The sequence below is a fragment of the Arachis duranensis genome, chromosome 10 (genome assembly GCF_000817695.3).
Source record: "Arachis duranensis cultivar V14167 chromosome 10, aradu.V14167.gnm2.J7QH, whole genome shotgun sequence".
Classification (NCBI taxonomy): Eukaryota; Viridiplantae; Streptophyta; class Magnoliopsida; order Fabales; family Fabaceae; genus Arachis; species Arachis duranensis.
In genome coordinates this window covers 29577438-29593550 of record NC_029781.3, presented here as the reverse complement: position 1 = coordinate 29593550, position 16113 = coordinate 29577438, and the positions used below count along the sequence as shown (strand labels likewise).

The 16113-nt window shown below is 36.7% G+C and overlaps 1 protein-coding gene and 1 non-coding gene across 2 annotated transcripts; one reads left to right on the top strand and one right to left on the bottom strand.

The window, feature by feature from the left end:
- Positions 1-10690: 10690 nt before the first annotated feature.
- LOC107469574 (CCG-binding protein 1) lies at positions 10691-12382 on the bottom strand. Its single transcript, XM_016088952.3, has 3 exons — positions 12028-12382; positions 11876-11949; positions 10691-11265 (listed from the first exon to the last, which is right to left on the bottom strand). Exons 1-3 carry the CDS (start codon positions 12254-12256, stop codon positions 10954-10956), a joined length of 615 nt encoding a protein of 204 aa, XP_015944438.1. The 5' UTR covers positions 12257-12382; the 3' UTR covers positions 10691-10953.
- TRNAL-AAG (transfer RNA leucine (anticodon AAG)) lies at positions 11513-11593 on the top strand. Its single transcript has one exon. It is a non-coding gene; the product is annotated as a tRNA-Leu (tRNA).
- Positions 12383-16113: the final 3731 nt, after the last annotated feature.

Sequence of the window (16113 nt, the reverse complement as noted above, 5' to 3'; positions counted from 1 at the left end):
ATTGAATAAATGTTGATGCCCTTTGCTTTCTCTTGGCTTAAGCATGAGGACATGTTTGGTTTAAGTGTGGGGAGGTTGATAAACCCCATTTGTAAGGTTTATCTTGTGCTTGATTTAGGGGATTTTATAACCTTTTACCCACATTTATTCAATGAAATAGCATGGTTTTGTATATTCTCCTTTAATTGTGCTTAAGAGTGAAAACATGCTTTTTAGGACTTAAAATAGCTAAATTTAATTCACCTTGATTCTATTAGATGCCTTGATATGTTTGTTAAGTGGTTTCAGATTTAGGAGGCAAAGATTGGATCAAGGGAATGAAGAAAAAGCATGTAAAGTTGGAGAACTCATGAAGAAATTATGGAACCAAAAAGCTGTCAAGCCTGACCTCTTCGCACTTAATTGACCATAACTTGAGCTACAGAGGTCCAAATGATGCGGTTCCAGTTGGGTTGGAAAGCTAACATCCGGGGCTTCGAAATGATATAAATTTTGCCATATGTTGCTTCGCGTTCAGGGGCGCGCACGCGCACTTTGCGCGCGCACCGATTCTGTCCGTGGCCCACTTTAATGAAATCGTCCCCAGCGGTTTTAGGAGCCTTGTGGGCCCAATCCAACTCATTTCTGATGCTATTTAAGTCAAGTATTGAAGGGGAATCAAGATACTTTAGATACTTTTGATCATTAGTCATAGTTTAGTTTTAGAAGTAGTTAGAGTTAGAGAGAGAAGCTCTCTCTTCTCTCTAGAATTAGGATTAGGAACTAGGGTTAGATTAGGATCTTATAGTTCTAGGTTTAATTCAAGTCTCCTTCTACTTCTACCTTCAAGTGATGATTGCTACACTTTGGTTCTTCTTTCTATCCCTATCCTCTTGTTGTAATTTCTCTTATTTTGTTTCTAGGTTTTGTAATTGAGATATTCTTGTTCTTTTGTTTCCTTTTAATAATGCAATTTGAGATAATTCATGTGATTGTGATGTTGTTGATTGTTGTTTTGTTAATTCTTTGTAGTTGTTAGTTGTTGATTCCTTTTATTCTTACAAATAAAAATGCCTTCTTTCGTTACCCTCCAAGTGTTTGATGAAATGCTTGAGAGGATGTTAGAGTAGAATTCTATGTTCTTGGCTTGAAAAGGTGACTTAGGATTTCTTGAGTCACTAGTGTCCAATTGATTGCTAGTTGATAGCCATTAACTCTAGCCTTCATTAATCCAATTAGTGGAAAGCTAGGACTTATGGACTAGGATTGATATAACTCACTTGACTTTCCTTTGTTAATTGATTTAAGGATGACTAAGTGGGATTAATCCTTGCAACTACCATACTTGTGGCTAGTGATAATGATGAAGACCCTTGACAACCAAACCTTGCCAAGACTATTTTGTTAATACAATTTCATTACCATTTGCTATTCATTTTTCTCATCTAAAACCCCAAAATAAATAAATCCATAACCAATAACAAGAACACTACCCTGCAAGTCCTTTGAGAGACGACCCGAGGTTTAAATACTTCGGTTTATAGGATTTAGGGGTTTGTACTTGTGACAAACAAATTTTTGTATGAGAGGATTATTGTTGGTTTAGAGGCTATACTTCGACGAGATTTCATTTGGAAAATTCTAAACCGTCAAAAATCCGTTCATCAAATCCCTCTATGAAGCTTGGGAAAGATACAAGCAGATGACCAAAAGGTGTCCTTCTGACATGCTTTCAGAGTGGACTATTCTAGATATATTCTATTATGGTCTATCTGAGTTCTCTAAGATGTCAATGGACCATTCTGCAGGTGGATCCATTCACCTAAAGAAAATGCCTACAGAAGCTCAAGAACTTATTGACATGGTTGCAAATAACCAGTTCATGTACACTTCTGAGAGAAATTCCGTGAATAATGGGACGCCTCAAAGGAAGGGAGTTCTTGAAATTGATGCTCTGAATGCCATATTGGCTCAAACAAAATGTTGACTCAGCAAGTCAACATGATTTTTCAAAGTCTGAATGGATGGCAAAATGCATCCAACAGTACCAAAGAGGCATCTTCTGAAGAAGAAGCTTATGATCCTGAGAACCCTACAATAGCAGAGGTAAATTACATGGGTGATCCTTATGGAAACACCTATAATTCATCATGGAGAAATCATCCAAATTTCTCATGGAAGGATCAACAAAAGCCTCAACAAGACTTTAATAATGGTGGAAGAAATAGGCTTAGCAATAGCAAGCCTTTTCCATCATTTTCTCAGCAACAGACAGAGAATTCTGAACAAAGCCCCTCTAACTTAGCAAACATAGTCTCTGATCTGTCTAAGGCCACTTTAAGTTTCATGAGTGAAACAAGGTCCTCCATCAGAAATTTGGAGGCACAAGTGGGCCAGCTGAGTAAGAAAGTCACTGAAACTCCTCCTAGTACTCTCCCAAGCAATACTGAAGAGAATCCAAAAAGAGAGTGCAAGGCCATAGACATAATCAATATGGCCGAACCTAGGGAGGAAGGAGGGGACATGAATCCCAATGAGGAAGACCTCATGGGACGTCTCTCAAGCAAGAAGGAGCTCCCAATTGAGGACCCAAAGGGATCTGAAGGTCATATAGAGACCATAGAGATCCTATTAAACCTCCTTCTGCCATTCATGAGCTCTGAAGACTATTCTTCCTCTGAAGATGATGAAGACGTAACTGGAGAGCAAGTTGCTCAATATCTAGGAGCTATCATGAAGTTGAATGCCAAGTTGTTTGGTAATGATACTTGGGAAGGTGAATCTCCCTTGCTCATTAGTGAACTAAATACATAGGTTTAGCAAACTTTACCTCAAAAGAAACAAGATCCTGGTAAATTCTTAATACCATGTACCATAGGCACCATGACCTTTGAGAAGGCTCTACGTGACCTAGGGTCAGGGATAAATCTTATGCCACTCTCTGTAATAGAGAAGCTGGGGATCATTGAGGTACAACCTGCCATATTCTCATTACAGATGGCAGATGAATCACGAAGACAAGCTTATGGATTAGTAGAGGACATGTTAGTGAATGTTAAAGACCTTTACATCCCTGCTGATTTCATAATCTTAGACCCTAGGAAGGAGGAGGATGAATGCATCATCCTTGGAAGACCTTTCCTAGCCACAACAGGAGCTGTAATAGATGTTAACAGAGGAGAATTAGTCCTTCAATTGAATGGGGACTACCTTGTGTTTAAGACCCAAGGGTGTTCTTCTGTATACATGGAGAGGAAGCATGAAAAGCTTCTCTCAGTACAGAGTCAAACAAAGCCCCCACAATCAAACTCTAAGTTTGGTGTTGGGAGGCCACAGCCAAACTCCAAGTTTGGTGTTGAATCCCCACATCCAAACTCTAAGTTTGGTGTTGGGAGGCCACAGCCAAACTCCAAGTTTGGTGTTGAATCCCCACATCCAAACTCTAAGTTTGGTGTTGGGAGTCTACAACATTGACCTGATCACCTGTGAGGCTCCATGAGAGCCCACTGTCAAGCTATTGACATTAAAGAAGCGCTTATTGGGAGGCAACCCAATTTTTATTTATCTAACTTTATTTTTATTTTATTGTTTCTTTATGTTTTATTAGGGTCATGATTATGTGGAGTCACAAAATAAATACTAAAATTAAAAACAGAATCAAAAACAGTAGAAGAAACAGCACACCCTGGAGGAAGGGCTTACTGGCGTTTAAACGCCAGTAAGGAGCATCTGGCTGGCGTTCAACGCCAGAACAGAGCATGGATCTGGCGTTGAATGCCAAAAACATGCAGCAATCTGGCGTTTAAACGCCAGGATTGCACACTGAGGAAAGCTGGCGTTCAACGCCAGAAACATGCTGTAGACTAGCGTTGAATGCCCAAAACAAGCATGAAGCTGGCGTCCAACGCCAGAAACAAGTATCAATCTGGCATTGAACGCCAGGATTGCATGCAGAGGGCGTTTTACATGCCTCATTGGTGCAAGGATGATAATCCTTAACACCTCAGGATCTGTGGACCCCACAGGATCATCTCAGGATCTGTGGACCCCACAGGATCCCCACCTACCTCAACTCACCTTCTCTCCTCTTCACACAATCCAATAACACTCTTCCCCAAAAAAAACCCTTCACCAATCACCTCAATATCTCTTCCCCATCACCTCTCCACCACTCACATCCATCCACTCTTCCCCATAAACCCCACCTACCTTCAAAATTCAAAATCCTTTTTCCCACCCAACCCACCCAATATGGCCGAACCTTAACCCCTCTCCCTCCACTATATAAACCCCTCCATTCTTCTTCTTTTTCACACAACACAACCCTCTCTTCTCCTCCTTGGCCGAAACACTACCCTCTCTTCCTCTCCTCCAGATCTTCTTCTTCTTCATCTATTCTTTCTTCTCTTGCTTGAGGGCGAGCAATATTCTAAGTTTGGTGTGATAACAGCTGAGCTTTTTTGTTTTTCCATAACCACCTATGGCACCTAAGGCCAGAGAAACCTCTAGAAAAGGAAAAGGGAAGACAAAAGCTTCCACCTCCGAGTCATGGGAGATGGAGAGATTCATCTCCAAAGCCCATCAAGACCACTTTTATGAAGTTGTGGCCAAGAAGAAGGTGATCCCCGAGGTCCCTTTCAAACTTAAGAAAAATAAGTATCCGGAGATCCGACATGAAATCCAAAGAAGAGGTTAGGAAGTTCTGACCAACCCCATTCAACAAGTCGGAATCTTAATAGTTCAAGAGTTCTATGCCAATGCATGGATCACTAAGAACCATGATCAAAGTGTGAACCCGAATCCAAAGAATTATCTTACAATGGTTCGGGGGAAATACTTAGATTTCAGTCCGGAAAATATGAGGTTGGCATTCAACTTGCCCATGATGCAAGGAGATGCACACCCCTACAGTAGAAGGGTCAACTTTGATCAAAGGTAGGACCAAGTCCTTATGGACATATGTGTAGAAGGAGCTCAATGAAAAAGAGACTCCAAAGGCAAGTAGGTTCAATTAAGAAGATTGGACCTCAAGCCTGTGGCTAGAGGATGGTTGGAGTTCATCCAACGCTCCATCATCCCCACTAGCAACCGATCTGAAGTTACTGTAGATCAGGCCATCATGATTCATAGCATCATGAATGGAGAGGAAGTAGAAGTTCATGAAGTCATCTCCCTTGAATTCTACAAAATAGCTAAAAAGTCCTCCACCATGGCAAGGCTAGCTTTTCCTTATCTTATTTGCCATCTATGTTACTCAACTGGAGTTATCATAGAAGGAGACATCCCCGTTGAGGAGGATAAGCCCATCACTAAGAAGAGGATGGAGCAAACAAGAGAGCCCACTCATAGATCCCAAGAGACGCATGAGGAAGCTCATCACCAAGAAATCCTGAAGATGCTTCAAGGGATGCACTTTCCTCCCAACAACTATTGGGAACAACTCAACACTTCTCTAGAAGATTTGAGTTACAATATGGATCAATTAAGGGTGGAACATCAAGAGCACTCCATCATTCTCCATGAAATTAAAGAAGATCAAAGAGCAATAAGGGAGGAGCAACAAAGGCAAGGAAGAGACATAGAAGAGCTCAAGGACATCATTGGTTCTTCAAGAAGAAAGCACCACCATCACTAAGGTGGACTCATTCCTTGTTCTTATTTCTCTATTGTTTTTTCTTTTTCGGTTTTTATGCTATATGTTTGTTTATGTTTTGTGTCTCTACTTCATGATCATTAGTATATAGTAACTATGTCTTAAGGCTATGAATAATTCCATGAATCCTTCACCTCTCTTAAATGAAAAATGTTCCTAATTCAAAAGAACAAGAAGTACATGAGTTTCGAATTTATTCTTGAAATTAGTTTAATTATATTGATGTGGTGACAATACTTTTTGTTTTTTGAATGAATGCTTGAACAGTGCATATTTTTTATCTTGTTGTTTATGAATGTTAAAATTATTGGCTCTTGAAAGAATGATGAACAAAGAGAAATGTTATTGATAATCTAAAAAAGCATAAATTTTATTCTTGAAGCAAGAAAAAGCAGTGAATAGCAAAAGCTTGCGAAAAAAAATATACAGAAAGAAAAAAAAGTAAGCAGAAAAAGCCAATAGCCCTTAAAACCAAAAAGCAAGGGTAAAAAGGATCCAAGGCTTTGAGCATCAATGGATAGGAGGGCCCAAGGAAATAAAATCCAGGCCTAAGCGACTAAATTAAGCTGTCCCTAACCATGTGCTTGTGGCATACAGGTCTAAGTGAAAAGCTTGAGATTGAGTGCTTAAAGTCGTGATCCAAAGCAAAAAGAGTGTGCTTAAGAGCTCTGGACACCTCTAACTGGGGACTTTAGCAAAGCTGAGTCACAATCTAAAAAGGTTCACCCAGTTATGTGTCTGTGGCATTTATGTATCTGGTGGTAATACTAGAAAACAAAGTGCTTAGGGCCACGGCCAAGACTCATAAAACTAGCTGTGTTCAAGAATCAACATACTTAACTAGGAGAATCAATCACACTATCCAAAATTCTGAGTTCCTATAGATGCCAATCATTCTAAACTTCAAAGGAGAAAGTGAGATGCCAAAACTGTTCAGAAGCAAAAAGTTAAAGTCCCGCTCATCTAATTAGAACTAATATTCATTGATATTTGGGATTTATAGTATATTCTCTTCTTTTTATCCTAATTGATTTTCAGTTGCTTGGGGACAAGCAACAATTTAAGTTTGGTGTTGTGATGAGCGGATAATTTATACACTTTTTGGCATTATTTTTAGATAGTTTTTAGTAGGATCTAGCTACTTTTAGGGATGTTTTTATTAGTTTTTATGTAAAATTCATATTTCTGGACTTTACTATGAGTTTGTGTATTTTTCTATGATTTCAGGTATTTTCTGGCTGAAATTGAGGGACCTGAGCAAAACTCTGATAAAAGGCTGTCAAAGGACTGCTGATGTTGTTGGATTCTGACCTCCCTGCACTCGAAATGGATTTTCTTGAGCTACAAAACTTCAAATGGCGCGCTCTCAATGGCGTTGGAAAGTAGACATCCAGAGCTTTCCAGCAATATATAATAGTTCATACTTTATTCGAGATTAGACGACGCAAACTGGCGCTCAACGCCAGTTCCATGTTGCATTCTGGAGTCAAACGCCAGAAACATGTCATGAACCAGAGTTGAATGCCAAAAACATGTTACAACGTGGCGTTCGACTCCAAGAGAAGCCTTTGCACGTGTAAAGCTCAAGCTCAACCCAAGTACACACCAAGTGGGCCCCAGAAGTGGATTTTTGCATCAATTACTTACTTATGTAAGCCCTAGTAGCTAGTCTAGTATAAATAAGACTTTTTTTCTATTGTATTTTTATCTTTGGATTATTTTTGGATTACCTTATAATCCTTTGATCACGTTCAGGGGGGCTGGCCATTCGGCCATGCCTGGACCATCACTTATGTATTTTCAACGGTGGAGTTTCTACACAACATAGATTAAGGGTGTGGAGCTCTGTTGTAGCTCAAGTTTTAATGCAATTACTACTATTTTCTATTCAATTCAGCTTATTCTTATTCTAAGATATTCGTTGCACAAGTAGCTGAAACATACTTCAAGGATATCTTCATATCGATTGACCAAGCTAATCCGGCACATTCATTCAAAAAATTTGAAACCAAAGTTTCAGCAACCATGAACAGAAAATTAACTAGACCGGTCAGTTTTGATGTAGAAAAATGTGTGGTCTTTAGTGTTCACCCCCAAAATGCTCCTAGCGATGATAGGTTTATGGCTAAATTCTTTTAATTCTATTGAATTTTAGTAGGGGAGAATGTTTTTAAGGCTGTCTGCAGTTTTTTTGTCAGTGATAGATTACTCAAGAGCTTCAACCATACACAAATATGTCTCATTCCTAAGATTTCTGATACAAACGATATGACACAGGTTAGACCCATCAGTCTTTCAGTTGTGTATAAGATATTTCTAAAGTTCTAGTCCATTGGATACGGAAATTTATGACTTCATTGATCAACCCTAATTAGAGGGCCTTCATTAAGGGTAGATTGATTTCAGACAATGTCCTAGTCGCTCATGAATGTATGCACTATCTAAAGGCAAAGAAGAAGGGCATATTGATTGAAATGGCTGTTAAATTGGATATGAGTAAAGCCTATGATTGTGTTGAATGGCATTTCCTTTAATGGATTGGTTAGATACAGGAGGTGCTAACTATAGTTTCTTACTCTGTCGTTGTTGAAGGTCAACCTTTTGGTTTTTTTTTTAAACCAAATAGAGCTATCCGTCAAGGAGACCCTCTATCTCCCTACCTTTTTCTTTTATGTGCAGAAGGATTATCCTTTTTGCTAAACAAAAGAGAGCAAAACGGTCTCATTGAAGGTATTCAGATCAACCAAAGATGTCCTAATGTTAATCATTTATTGTTTGCGGATGACTCAATCCTTTTTTGCAAAGCGTCAGAAAATAATTGTAAAAATATTCACAGTTTTCTTCAGTCATACGAGGGGTTCAGTGGTCAAAAAGTTAATTTGCATAAATCAGCTAAATTCTTTCGTAATAATATTCCTCTTTCTGCTCGATTACTACTGACTCAGAAATTGAAAATTTCTCATATTGGTGCACAAAATAAATATTTGGGTCTTCCATCTACAGTCCAAAAATAAAAAAAGCCACCTTTGGAGAAATCAAGGACAAGGTGAGAAAGCAAGTTCATGGATGGAAAAGAAAACTTCTCTCCTCTGCAGGCAGGCATGTTTTAATCAAAGTTGTTGGGGAAACTATCTCAATTTATTCATTATCATGTTTCTGTCTTTCTGACACTTTAATTAGGGAGATTCACAATATACTCTCCCGATTTTAGTGGGTCAAAAAAGTATAGGGCGAAAAATGGTATGGGTTAGTTGAGATACTATGACAAGACCGAAATTGGAAGGTGGACTAGCTTTTAAGGACCTAAGGGCTCAAAATTTGGCGCTATTAGCAAAACAATGTCGGAAAGTTATCTCTCAGACACAATCACTCATATCTAGACTCCTCAAAAGTAAAAATTTTCGATATAGTTCTATAATAAATGCAGATATCGGAGCAGTACCTTCATGGGGGTGGCGTAACATATTGGAAGGACATAAGGCTGTTGAAAAAAGGCTGGTTTGGCGAGTTGGTGATGAGTCCAGTATCCAAATCTTCAGCGATTCTTGCCTTGTCCCTCCACATCCTTGTGTTGTCCCTCCATCTGAAACTTCCAATATGCAAAATCAACCACTATTGATGGTCAAGGACTTAATACTTTCTAATGGTCTGTGGAATCAAACTCTAATTAGAAGCATTTTTTCTTAGGGTACTAGTCAGTGTGTGCCAGCAACAACAATTAGAGATGAAAAAGATAAAATTTATTGGGCCCTTAATAAAAGTGGTTTGTATAAAATGAGTACTGGGTATCGTGTGGCTTATGGTTCTCGCATCCTCCCATCGAATTTTGCCCAGAGATTATGAGACAACGAAATTTATGGCGAGAACTATGAAAGTTGAAAATCCCAACGAAGATTAAGATTTTTCTCTAGAGGGGCTTCCGTGAAAAGCTTTCAGTGCTACAAAAGTTTTATCATCGCATCCCATCGATTTAACCCACCTACCAAAGATGCTTATAATTCCTAGAAACAATCAATTATTGCATCTTCTATTGTGAAAAATCAAAGGAGATTTGGTCAAAAATAGACTTACTGGTTGTTAGAAGGGATATCGTAAACTTTGATTTCTATGTTGAGTGAAACTTGAAAATAGAGGTCTTACGTATCCAACTTAATAGCTCCTCTCAAAGGATGATAATAGTGATTTTGAGCTGGTCCTTATGGAAGGCTAGGAACATGATCATCTTTGATAATGTATTAACTAGTGTAGAAGAGATAATGGCATCGACTTTGAAGCTACAGAAGAAATTTCAACAAATCTCCAATTACTAATTGATGAGCATTTTACTTTTTTATTTCTCTTACTAGATTATTATGTGATGTTATCTCTAATTATATGATTTCACAAATACTTATATGACATTTTGTAAAACCCAAAAGAAATTAAACTAAAATCAAACACATTAAAGATATAATTTTTTAACTTTTAAAAATAATTAAAATATGTAATTAATTAATAACAACTCTTTTTATATGGTTACCAATAATATTTAGTGTATGAATAATTTTTTCTGCAATTGTCAATAGTATTTATTTAAATCGAACACATCAAAATACGTAAATTTTATATTTGTTCTAAAAAATCCCTAAAAATGTCTCTTATTCTTGTCAATTTTCCCAATTTTTAAGTGCAACTTAAATTTCAAACCGCCAAGAAATTTATGTAACTTGAAATTAAGCATATAACCTCCCCGTCATTTATTAACAAAATGTTCATTCTCCTTCGAGGACTTTACTGAATAAATCTAAATTAAGTCCTACAAACTCATCAGTTATCAGTAAAGTCACACGAGTCTTTTATATGATTCACACAAGGACCCCACCGACCAAAACAAAAAAGAAAAAAGAACAAGGCCCCCGTTGATGGATATAAAAACTAAAAGAGTGAACAAGAATGAATAGTTTGAAGTTTGCACTGAACACTTTTTAAGTTTGAAACTAGATTTAGGGACTAAAAAGGAATGAATGAAGTCTGAAAGACGAAAAATTTTTAACCATGCAGCAATTGAAAAGCAAAATATAGGCACATGAACCAATAGTATATTAACAATAGCGGAGTGCTGTAAATGCAATTCCAAACTAACAGTTCTTTATACATAACACATTTCATATTTCAACAATAAACTCTGCACACAATCCTTGTCAAAACATTAAAATGAAACCTTATTAATCTATATTATCACAATCTCAACAAAATTTATATACCCTTTAACATTGAGGGTACTCCCAAGGCCAACCCACTAATTAGGTATTAAACATTAATCAATAATCACCAATTAATCATCAATCTGTTTGATGATCAGGTGCAGGAGAATACCAAGCAGGGAACTTTCCTTTGCTTCTGAGAAGCCTTGTAAATGGTGAATCAGGCATTCTACCTTGCTCCTCTTCCAATAATTCATCAGCTGATTTTGGTAACCCATCTGGTATAGGACAGTGTCTATCTTCCTCCTCAGATTTCACATTCTTGGCCCAATTGACACCGTTCTTCTTCAGATTGTGCATTATTGCAATGCCATGCAAACATCCTATTAAGGATTTTACGCCACCGGTTTGGAGAATCAACCTCTCTATGTCTTCCTTTGGTGACTCTTTCTGTTAAAAAAAAATAGTGTTACATTAGTTAGTTAGTTCTACTATGCATCTCCCCTTATGAATATCATATGTACATTTTTTTTTAATTATAAAAGCACAAGATGGGACAATGAAACTCAAATCAAGTATCAAGAAGACTTCATAATGACCTAATATGGCTTGTATTTCAAAAAGATTCACTGACAAAACACATGCCACCTAAAAACAAACAGTTATCATCTGAGATTTGATGTACAGTAATAGCAAAGTGGAGATGGCCGAGTTGGTCTAAGGCGCCAGATTAAGGTTCTGGTCCGAAAGGGCGTGGGTTCAAATCCCACTCTCCACACAAATTTTATAGCTTTTGTTTCATTGGCAAAGTTTAAACCAAAGCTGTCTTTTGTTTTCTCTTATTTATTTTGGTCATGTTTCATACCACATAAATTTGGACTTCCTGAAGAAAACTATAGCCTTTTCTCAGGGAAAGAAAAAAAAGAAAACCTTATATACCTTACTTCTAAATAAAATTGATCAACATTAAAAGATTAAAAAAAGAATAAAAAAAGAAATAAAAGGAGCTAAGTCAAACAAATAGAGGATAATGGCAGAAGTTGCAGAAATAAGAACAAACCTCAAGATCTTTGAGCTCAAAATACGCTTGCCAGCAACTATAGGATTCGTCACCTTCAAGCGTTGAGCAATAATCTGCACATCACAAAACATGAAGGATTTGGAAACGAACGAAAGGTTGAAGAAAGAGAAGAGAAAGATGTTGGTACGTACCAGCGAGGTCTTTCTCAGATTTTTGGATCAAAGGAGGGTCTTTGACGGCCCTCTCAAACTTGGTTCGGCTAAAAGGTTCAAGCTTTGGGATGTTAGACTCGTTCTTCTTCGATGAACAACAGATCGTGGAACCATATCTCACTGTCGAATGAGTTCTGTTGTGACGATGAACATCTCTTGCGTCGAGAAGCAGGGGCGTAGAACTGGTTCGAATCAGTGCTGATTTCATCCTTCCTTGTAACGTTTCGGATTGATTTAATAAAAAAAAATCTGGGTTTGGATAACGTTCTTCTTCTTCTTCTTCAAAGGAGATTGATCGATGCAGGAAAAAGCATAGGCACCGTTAAATAATACTGTGATATTCTGTGGGAGCTTTTTCTTTTATGGATAAGGATGAAAAATATATTATTTTAGATTTAGATATTTATTAAGAGAGAGAGAGTGTGTATATTACTGGGTGTGCGTGTGTGGAAGTTTGATTAATTTGGTTCGTTGGATGATAATTTTGATTTTTTGGGGAAGATGTTGAGCGTTGATTGGTGAAATGGTGAATAGTCTTTTGGCTAAAGTGGGACCACGATTTTGAACTTTTTAATTAGTGATTTTAATAGTAAGTGATTGAGTTTAAGTGGGGCCCAGTTGTGGAATATAGTGGTGTTTGGATGTGAGGTGTTTTGGGTGCATTGGGCTGTTTGTAGAAGGTGGCAAACGAAAACAACTGCGGCGGGTTTTTGAGTCGTCTACTCGTCTTGTGGAAGTAAGACCTTGTCTTGTGCCCATGGGAATGGAACTGGATATTCTAGTTGAGATTGGGATTGGTATTGGAATTCGGAGAGGGGTGTTTATGCGTCTGATGAAATTGAGTTTGATATGATTTAGATTCGATTTGAAATATATATCGAGTTTATTTGTTAGATTCGAATTGGTTTTTAGATTCGATAAAATTTATATATTTTCGGGCTAAAATTATATCAGATAAAAATTAAACCGTTATTATTATATTACTTTAATACTTTTTATAAGTTAGTACGTAAAAATATTCAAATTTTCAAGATTTTAATTATTATTAGACATAGTAGAATTTACTAAAAAAATATTCAAAAACTGACTCTTTTTTAAAATTAAAACATAACCACAATTAATAATAATATTGTCTAATAACACCAAATATTTAAGTCAATACAAATAAGTGAATAACACAATGTTATGCATTAGTCTAAAGTCTTATGCATTCTAAACATAAAACATTAACTTCTAGTCTTATAATTACTAATAACACAAAATATTAAGGTTTAAAATACTTAAATTTCACATAAAAATAGCCATTATCCATCAATAGCCATTAATAATATTGTCAACTTATTTCTTGTGATGTGAATACATTAGTGAAACTTACAAAACATATAAAATTACTCATTTTTCATATAAAAAATTATTACTTGAAATAAACACAAGTAATAATTTAGAAATTAGTAAAAAATCAGAAAAAAAACAAAACAAGTAATCAATAAACACATCAATTATAAAAAACAATTCAAAACAAAAATCAGCTAAACAAATCAGTAAATACACATTAACATCCACACTTAATCAGAGTTCTAATAATAAAAATCAACACTCACATCCCTAAATTCACAAATTCTGATAATCAAAATTCCTAATTCCTAATGAGAATATTAATTAAATAATAAAATTAATTACTTGCCTAAAGAGAAGACCGAAGAAGAGAGCAGAGCAGAAGGAGCGGGACTAGCAGAGCAAAAAAATGACGGGATAGTAATAGAGAAGAAGACGACCAGACCAAGCACAAAAGCGTCACATCACCGAGAAATAGGACAGCACCGTAGGTCTTCACCGTCGTCAGTTAAACGAGGAGTTTTATCGGTGACTAGGGTGAGACACAAAGGGCTAAGAAGACCAGAACGGGAGGAGGAGGTGACTACGTGGTGAGTGCTTGCTGGGAGTGCCTCTTACGTAACTGCATGCTGAGAGACTAAGAGTGGGCCGTGGGAAGAGAAGACGAGGTCAGGGGTCACCGGATCAACATGTGCCGTCGGGAGTGGGGGTGGGGGAGTGAGGCTGAATGGCTGAGCCGCTGAAGGAGGCAGTGAATGGAGAATGGAGAAAATGCGTTGTTGCCCTAGTCCCTAATTTAAAATCTGTAATTGTGTATAATGACTAGGCCACCGGATCGAGTTCAGGTGATCCGAGCTATAGTTTGGTCCCGATTTCACTCTCTTTTCAAATTTTATTTTTTCTCTTCGGGTCACTTTAGGTCCAGGTCTTCGTCGTCCAAAATCCTTCGACCCGGACCGAGTCTTTGAATCGGACCGGACCGTGTACACCCCTAGATTGGAATTAGGATTAGGCGGTTTAAATGGATCAAATTCATGGAGACGTGTCTAAACTGTAAAATGATCTCCCCACTTTTATGCATATTAAATTCGTTATTTTTCATGAATTATTAGATTTTATTATATAAAAATATAAAATATTAATATATAATATTTTAAAAATAATAAATATAAATTACATGAAAATAATCAGATTTTTTGTTAAAAAGATTAAAAACATTATATTAGTCAATTTTGTTAAAAATATATTATTAAACATAATAGAAAGAGTTTGACGTCGACGACTCTGATCTCTCTTCTTTTTTCTGTTTTTGCAAGCAAATTACATTTTCATTTTGATTCCGATTTCAATTCTATCCAATATCACAAGAAGGGTTTATATGTGTATAACATACACAAAAAATAAGGGTTTATTTTATGGTCAAATTTGAAAAAGAAAAAAGAAAACATTCACTCGGCAAAGCTAGGGTATTTCAATTACTCGTGAGTAGAGGTGGCAAAATAGGTCAAGCCCGCCGGGTCGATTCGCTAAACTCGTTAAAAAAGGCGGGTCGAATTAGGATTTGGAACCCGCCAAATTTAAAAAATTTTCCAAATTCGCACCGTCAAATTGGCGGGTTTTGGCGGAACAGAGCGGGCCGGTCTGCCGGGCCAAAGATTTTTATTTTTATTTTTATTTTATTAAATAAAAGAGTGATTACTATTATAATATATTATTTTAATAATTATTTTGATTTTATTTTTTATTTTCATTAATATTGTATATAAAGTATTTTATTTACCGTTTATGAAAATAAATTTTAGAGTTATTTTTTATTTTTTTTAACTATTTTATATAATAATAAATTAATAATAATGTATTTCTTATTTTTTATTAAAATTGATCTTTTAAAATATAAATTAGAATGTTGCTATTTTTTTTAATCCATTCTTATTTTTATTCTCTTAAAGATTGTACTATGTACACTGAAATCCGTCATTAAAGACTGTCGATACTCAATAGTATAAAATAAGGTTAAGTACGATTTTGGTTTTTAAGGTAGTCCCCGGCCTTTTTTCGTCTATAAAATTATCTCGAAGGTTTAACTCAGTTTAAAAATCATTCTTCAGACAAAAATACCTTTCCCTTTCTTCTTCAAAATTAACCAGAAGCAGAACAGAAGCTGAAGTTGAACCAGAACCCACCACCACCACTACCATCATTATCATCATCATTAAAAGAACAATGGATAATGGAATCATAAGAAGAAACATAAGAAGAACAACAACAACAACAACAATGGTTAACGGAATCAAACGAAGAACTCAGAACTCAGAACCCACCACCACCATCCTCCACCCACTACCACTCCATCACCATCTGTATCACCCCACCCAAAACTCAAAAAATCGTCATCATCATCAAAACTCAGAACTCAGAAAAACAATAAAATCATCATCGTCAAAACTCAGAACCATTAACAAAACTCCAAACTAAAATTCTTCCTCTTTTATTAACAAAACTCATATGCAATTACAATAATAAGAAATTTCTAAATTCATCTTCAATTACAAGAATCGAAAATCCATAAATATAATTACCAAAACAAACGACGAGACGAGGTGTGACGGCGAGGAGGAGGTGCGACAACGAGGAGGAGGCGCGGCAAGACAAGGGCGAGGGCGACGCGACGACGATGGCGAGAGCGAGGTGACGACGTCGGCGAAGGCGAGGAGGAGGAGCAGAAATGGC